Genomic DNA, 8,120 nt, shown 5'->3' with positions numbered 1-8,120 from the left:
CATTTAAAATAGTAAAACAGCTGGAAAACAATATTTGAGGAAATCAGCTACGTCATTCAACTATATATAGTTTTACAGTTATGATGTTATCTCATCAAGGTCTGGTCCTAAGTTAGCAACCAAATTACATCAGACAGAGCCTTAAGCTAGTTTGAATATTCATTTCAAAAAAATCTGAGAAACAAGACTTGTTTGAAAGGATAAGGTTATCATCATGATAATGATTGTGTGATATGAAATTTTTGCCCATCATAATTTATGTAGTGTGACCATCATATTTCTTTTACTTTTCTTTTCTCTCTTAACTTACACACTCAAAGAGAAATAAAATGTTCTTCCTCCAATCTTTCCACCATCGCCAAACTCCATCTTCTTATCCTCCCTCTCAATCATCAAACTCTATAGTACCTAACCGTTACCCTAACAGAAACGGTTACATCAAGTTCAGAACAACCTACAATGAAAATCTCCATTACCTAAAAGCACTAACCATAATAAACCCCAACACAAAACCAAACAACCTCCCTCACCCGGACACCATCAACCACATCCTCACCATCATCACATTCCTCAAATCCCACTCCTTCACCGAGGCCGACATCCCCCGGCTAGTACACCATTCTCCCCACCTCTTCACAACCTCCATCTCCCCTACCTCCCTCTCCCCCGTCTTCACCTTCCTTGCATCTGACCTCCTCGCCAGTGTGGAAGACTCCCACGGCCTCATCCTCCGCTGTCCTAACCTCCTCTTCACCGACGTAAACCATATCCTCAAACCAACCCTCCACTTCCTCCGCGAGGAAGTTGGAGTTAGTAACCTAAACAGGCCAACTAACCGGAACGCGCATCTTCTCAACACGCGTGTGGAGAAGATGCGCATGAGGGTGAGGTTTCTTGAGGAAGTGGTTGGGTTTACGTACGAGGAAGCGAGGAATGTTTGTGCGAGGTTGCCAGCGATATTGGGGTACGATGTGGAGAATAACTTGTGGCCGAAGTTTGTGTATTTGGTGAAAGAGATGGAGAGGGAGGTGGAAGAGTTGAAGAAGTTTCCGCAGTTTTTTGGGTTTAGTTTGGATAAGAGGATTGTTCCAAGGCATTTACATTTGAAAGAAAGAGGTGTTAGGATTCCTTTGAATAGAATGTTGATGTGGGGTGATGAAAAGTTCTATGCAAAGTGGAAGTGAAGTGAACTATCATCATCACTCAGATTATCTAGAAAAGAAGCAGCAACCTAGAATTTTGTACAGTAATAGATATAATTACATAACCTTGACAATTATGTAAGATATAGATAGATATATGATTAGGCTTTGCATTACTAACATTCTTTTGGTGCATGTAATTTCCCATTCGTTGCTTTTGATTAAAATTGAGGCAGCAGACTTGAAGGTACACCCTTCTCTTCTGGTATCTCAATTCTCTTCTCCATGTGAGCTTGTTTTCCATGCCATCCTTCTGATTCTTTTCTTTGCTAGACCCTCAGGCTCATGGTGAAATATACTAGTTTAATGCATCAACGGTGTTCTGGATTCCTTAAAAATGTGGGGAGTTTCTTTTTTCCCCGTTATTCCTAGAATCCACTCCCGCATGTATTATTTATTCGGACGCACAAAATATAGTTCCATCCAGATATTTTAAACATGTAGCTCTGGTTTGATCCTTTAATTTATGTGTCTATCAGGAAATGCTCCCGCTTTTAACATCTAATAATAGCTCAGTCACAATGCTGCTTGTTTATAGTATTCCCACAAGTATAATTCCCCAAAAAAAATTAAATTACATGGTTTTCCACTTTCCAACACTAAAATTAAATTAAGACTATGACATGTAACACAGAAAGATAAGAATGGAACAGAAATGCAAGACTATTACATGTAGAATTAAATCTTCCCACTGGTTTTATTAAATAATAATAATAATCTATCCGCTGCATAAGTGATATAGTAACTCCAGTAAGAAGTACATGATAAAATTACATGAAGTATACAAACTTTCAGATCCCCGTAAGAATAATCAATGGTATAACATATTTGTCATCAACTTTGACGAAATTTGGGCCACACTGTGATTACTCCTGGTCTCATCTCCTCAAAACGATATCTGCAGAACAATTCAAATGAACAAATAGTAAGAGGCAATGTACACCTTACTGCTATGTTGCTAGAGTTACACAAAAGTCAGAGGATTGAACTAAAGTATGGGATATTTATGATGTAAAAATCATTTCAAATATACCATTATACTGTGTGTTAACTTCAACCATTAGATTGATATAAACTTTTCATCACCAATCTAATGACTAGCATACAGTGCTCAATCCAGTGTATCTATTTTTAATTAGTACACCTTAAGTGCAGACGAAATAAAGTATGAGTATAGATATTATGTTGCACCTGTTTTCACTGAGGAAACTTCTTACAGCTGTAGGAAGAGCAGCTTGGCCTCGGCTGTGATTGCCAACACCTGTCGAAATGAAAAAGCAAGTAAGGCCATCTTTCATACCGATTGCTCACTACATGGATATAGGTTCACTTAATAAATCTTATTTAAAATCCTAATTTAATGAAGTAGATCATTTGAATATGGCATGTACTCCAAGTGCCATTAATGGACTCAAGAATTACCAAGTTGGAGAGTAAAAAAAAAAATGACCGAGAAAAATAATGAGATATAAGAGGGGGAAAATGTAGGAAGTAGAACAAACATTGAATAGGGGCAACGATTACAAAATTAGATTTGAAGAAAGAATATTTCCTTCGATAGAATAAGAATTAAACTAACAGACATAACTAGAAAACTGTTGAAAGAAAGGAAATAGGATAGGAGATCTCCCAGACAGATTGAAAATAAATATGCCTCCTCATTAATATAGGCATAGAGTCTATGCCTGTGCAATCAAAATGCAATTCTCCAGAGGCGGAATTCACTATACAAGTATAAATATAGAATTTACATGCTATTATGCATGGTCAAAAAAGAAAGCAAAATACCTGTTATCACATGTACAGCTAATGATCTAAGCCTTAATGGCACTTGCTTATCCAAATTTTCCCAGTCCATTAAGTTAAGAGACCCAAGAGTGGAATGTGCATCGCCATTCTTCTTCGCATTATTTGAAGGGGCTAAGCTCTTTGAGAAGCCTTGACTTTCAATTCTACGGAGATGTTCTTGCAATGCTTGAACAGCTTCAGCTGCATGAAGACCATGTAAATCCAGTCTCGAGATATCATTATCACTATTTCTGATACTTAATATTTTTGTAGCTGCCTCAGAATTAAGTTTGTCGGCATTATGCCATTCCTCCCTGGCTCTCGCTGAATGTTGTTGGGCAGAAAAGTGTTCTCCTTTTAGAAAAGCGTTTGCGGCTGCCTTAGAATGTCGTGATGCTGACCTGTTTAATTATTGGACATAAAGCCTCGATAACACTGATAGATTCAACTAGAATCACAAAGCAAGATTGAAGAAAACAATAGAAACTTTATTAGAGAACCCTCTGGATCACATATGATTATCAGTTATGAATGTAGTATACAGTCTCCAGGGCTCATTAGAGAGTTCCCTCTTGCAATTCAAACTCACTTCCTAGAGATCATCTAATTCTCTCTTCTCCCTATTTACTACAGTCAGTTGCAGCTGTTGTTTGTTACAATTGGTTAGTTTCCCCCCATATTATCATCTCTCTTCTCACATATACATAAGTGGCCTCCTGTCAAACATGTGGTCAAATTCAAAAGGCTTCAGCTCTAATTATGAGCAAGGTTTAAATCACTATGATTGAAGAATATTATACTTTAGTAAGATATATGCATAGATTAGAAGATCTCCTACAAAAGCAGTGTCTCAAAGAGACAACTATTATGTAGGGTGGATTAATTAGGCTATTCGAATCTCTCAGAATATCTAAAAGAATATACAAAACTGGAATATTCTATTAAGTAAAGCCAGAATTGCAACAACAACAACAACAACCAAGCCTTATCCCACTAAGTGGGGTCGGCTACATGGATCAAATGACACACCAAATTTGGATCCAACTCATTGATCTCTGAATCCTTTCAAATGGTTTCTCTAATAGTTTTCCTAGGTCTTCCTCTACCTCTTTTAACTTGACTCTCCTCCATTTGATCTACTCTTCTTACCACGGCATCTACGGGTCTTCTCTCTACATGCCCAAACCATCTAAACCTATTTTCTACCAACTTTTCTACTATAGGTGCTACCCCCACTCTCTCTCTAATGGTGTTATTCCTAATCCTATCCTGTCTAGTCTTACCACTCATCCAACGCAACATCCTCATCTCTGCTACACTTACTTGATTCTCATGTTGACTCTTAACCGCCTAACACTCCGTACCATACAACAACGCCGGTCGGACTGCTGTCCGATAGAACTTTCCTTTCAACTTAAGTGGTACTTTCTTATCGCACAAAACACCTGAGGCTCTTCTCCATTTCAACCACCCAACTTGAATACGATGGCTTACATCTGCTTCTATTTCTCCGTCATTTTGTACGAAGGAGCCAAGATATTTAAACGTGTAACTTGGGGTATGATATGATCTCCAACTTTCACCTCCAAGGTAGACCTACTTCTCCTTCCGCTGAAGTAACATTCCATATACTCTGTCTTGCTTCTACTCAAGCGGAATCCATACGCTTCTAAGGCTTGCCTCCAGGTCTCTAGCCTCCCGTTCACTTCCTCCCTCGACTCACCCACCAAGACTACATCATCTGCAAAAAGCATACATCTCGGTGCTAACTCTTGGATGTGTTCCCTCAATACAAAATCCAGAATTGCAAATCCGAACAAAATCTTTGACAAAAATAAAAAAGCAAAGTTGTGAAAATAAATCATTTAACTTATGTTTTTCCTAATATCATTGATTAAGGTTTGGAACATTTATCTATGCACACTACAAAGAATGCAGAGACAGAGAGCCAAAACATTGTAGGTTATAAAATAAAACAATATGCCATCATCAATTAAATTACAAGTTTGATTTGGAGAATTCATATTAACGCCAAACTTTGTCAACCATTTTAGCAACTATTACCTTACACTGAAGAAAACCAGAACATAGAACAAATGCATTACAAAAGGCAATAATAATATAATGCAGTCTAACATATTCAGTGTGTTTAGCATGCATGCAAATCAGAAGTTAACAATTGGCACAAGAGAAGTCATAAATGGTGGCAAGGTTTAAGATGTGCTCCATTCCTCACTATACATGTTTTCCGACATATCTTATATAGAAGTTGGAAACAGAAGAGGAAAAAAGACATATATACCATAAGAAAAAAAAAATTATAAATAAATACAAGCAAAGACTGAACTAACAAATACCCTCTCAAGAAAGATTACATGAGTTAGCGTTCACACACCTCATTGTCTTCAATGCATCCTTTCGATGGCTTAAGTAAATATCATCCTCCTCCCATTCAGGCTCGACCGGAACAGAATTCAAGAGGTCCATTACATCAGAAAACTTCTGACCTGAGAAAGCATATCTATTCTCCAAGTCTTTATTGTTATCTTGGAGCTGACCAACAATATTAGAATGGAAGAGAATGTCATCTTTGACCATTTCTAATGCAAGACTTTCACCAGTCTTCACCACACGTGTTACATCATCTGAAATAAGTGGCCTTGGATGGGGATTGCTCAATACTTTGTGTTCTTCGAAATTGACTGCAGAGGCCATTGTTTCCAATAAAGCCACAGCCTTGTCAACATTATTATTAACGGCGGCCAAGATATCGTCAATCAAGCTATTTTCAGCCCAAGGATGCTGCTCTTTGAGCATCTTGGTAGGTCCATTAACATCTTCCTGAGCAGTAGTCCCGCAAGAATCAGAACCTAAAACTGCCTTTTGGCCATTCCCAGCCTCCTTCAAAGGAGGGAAGTTTACATTAGGTACAAGTACCGAAGAGAAAGGCTTCAGAGGAACATGTTTCTTCTTGACAAACTTATCACCATGTCGCATAGAACTAGATGAGCCTATAGGTGGGAAAGGATCCTTGTCAACTTCAGAATCAATACTGTTCTTCATTTTCTGCTTGAGATCAAAAGCTGTCCAACCAGAAGGTTGTTTGCCCCTGGACCACGACATCTTCTTAAGGGATGATTCGGCTGAAACAGTCATCATGGTCCATACACCATAATTTAAGCAGAAATAAAGTTATCTCTCTGTCTGAAGATTTGTGCAGCATATACAGAACGATAAACTAAGGAAGCCACAATCTGAAGACCTGGCTTACAAAAAGTCCAAGTCAACAACTGTAATAACTAATAAGCACTTAGGATCGTGCCACGTAACAGTAAGTCAGACAATCACTTGAAAACATAGAGCCTGGTTAAATTGACTTATTTAAGTCTATCCACGAGCAATAGTAATTATGAGACTGTTTGAGAAAGTTTATAAAAACAACTTATGACATGTCCATAGCACCTGTTTGGATAAACAACTTAATTTGCATCTTATAGCATAAGCGCTTATGTGTAAGCTATTTTTATTTTTATAACAAAAGATAGAATAAAGTTGTATTATTTTCGTATAAGCTATAAGCTGTTTTTATAAGCTCATCCAAACAGTCTCACAATTGCTTATGACAGTAGATAAGCTCAATTAAGTCAACGAAAACAGACTCATAGTATGCTCTCAGCTTATCAAAACAGCTTATAGCTTATATGAAAATATTTTGACTTTATTTTATCTTTTGTGGTTGAAATAGTTTATACATAAGCACTTAATTAAACAGTTTATCCAAACAGGGCAATAATAATGATAATTTAAACTTCTCAAACATTTTGATATTAAAATCCATAATTTAAACTAGCTCAATTTTAAAATTAAACCATGTAAATATCACCAATTTAACATAAACAGAGAATTCAAAGCAAGTACAGCACAAAAAGTAAGCTTAATAATCTCAAAACAATAGCAAAATCCAGAAACAAAAAATTTTCAAATTGAGCTGAAAGAAGAGAACCCAGTTGAAAAAAAACGAACCTTTATTGAGGAGAAAGAAAAAATGCTACTTGTGAAGGCCAAAACGTAAAAAAGGAAAGCCAGGAATGGATCTATCAAAGGGTTGAAAAAGCGACGGAAGGTTTTTAGCGACAGAATGAAGTTGACGTGAACCAGAATTGCACCTGTTATCCATAAATTTACTTTGTGAATTTTGCGGAAGAGAAGAAGAAGAAGAAAATATTTTGGGTTTTTCTTTCTCCTTGTTCCTCTTCCAAAAGGGTCTCTCGCTTTCAGAGAAAAAAACCGTATTTGAGATAGAGAGACAGAGAGATTTGGTAGCCGCCGACGCTGTCCCGAAGAAGTTGCGACGATAATTGAATTTTTTCGTTATTTATTTTCTTACGTGTAGCTTTCTTTTCCACCCAATTTCTACCTTTTTTTGAACTTTTTTTATTCAATAATTGATTTTTTTTTTTTTTAGTAAATTCAATAATTGAATTTTTAAAATACTATACCATATCTTAAAAAAAAAAAAAAAAACTATACAATATAAAATTAAATATCAATTAGACCAAAAAAGATATATTAGTTTTGTTTTTCGTGTGAATTTTTTTCTACAATTTTTTTTTCCAATAAAGGTAATTCCATTAGCAAAAGTCTGACAATAAATTAAATGTCAAGACTGCGGAAATACAACGTGGAATCTCTTCGATTCATATGCAATCTAAATTATGAAGTGTTTAGCTAAATAATTAGTAGCTTGATTGGCTTCACACCTAACATGCAAAAAATTTAAACTACGAAAACAAACATTGAAACTAATACAATCTTCAATAATTGAGCCGATATAGGTGGAAGATTGTTGATGAGTATTCAACGTCAATACCACGTGTCTGATTCTGCCATAAGATTCATAAAAAGACATGTCTTTCGCAAATTTCAAAACCTTCTGCATAGCTAAAGCTTCTGCAACCTATGAGTCTGGTAAAGAAAAAAACTTGTCATCAGATATGATAAGTGCTCAAAAGTAACATATTTTATGTGTTAATCTAGGCATTTTAGTGACTTGTTCTCCAAGTTATCTAAGAAAAAGCTATCAATTAAACATACATTTTAATTATAAATTCAAGGGTTAAATATATTTTT

The 8,120-nt window shown here is 36.2% G+C and overlaps 2 protein-coding genes across 2 annotated transcripts; one reads left to right on the top strand and one right to left on the bottom strand.

Annotated features, from left to right (window-relative positions):
• Positions 1–329: 329 nt before the first annotated feature.
• LOC120577068 (transcription termination factor MTEF1, chloroplastic) lies at positions 330–1,184 on the top strand. Its single transcript, XM_039827985.1, has one exon. It carries the CDS (start codon positions 330–332, stop codon positions 1,182–1,184), a length of 855 nt encoding a protein of 284 aa, XP_039683919.1.
• A 665-nt stretch (positions 1,185–1,849) lies between these two features.
• On the bottom strand, positions 1,850–7,356 carry LOC11435565 (uncharacterized). Its single transcript, XM_024770522.2, has 5 exons — positions 7,014–7,356; positions 5,386–6,252; positions 2,991–3,391; positions 2,394–2,463; positions 1,850–2,100 (listed from the first exon to the last, which is right to left on the bottom strand). The coding sequence occupies exons 2-5, from the start codon at positions 6,147–6,149 to the stop codon at positions 2,037–2,039; spliced, it is 1,299 nt and encodes a 432-aa protein (XP_024626290.1). The 5' UTR covers positions 6,150–6,252; positions 7,014–7,356; the 3' UTR covers positions 1,850–2,036.
• Positions 7,357–8,120: the final 764 nt, after the last annotated feature.

Source organism: Medicago truncatula, chromosome 7 (assembly GCF_003473485.1).
Source record: "Medicago truncatula cultivar Jemalong A17 chromosome 7, MtrunA17r5.0-ANR, whole genome shotgun sequence".
Classification (NCBI taxonomy): Eukaryota; Viridiplantae; Streptophyta; class Magnoliopsida; order Fabales; family Fabaceae; genus Medicago; species Medicago truncatula.
The sequence above is the reverse complement of the archived record's forward strand: the minus strand, read 5'-3'. Positions and strand labels throughout refer to the sequence as shown.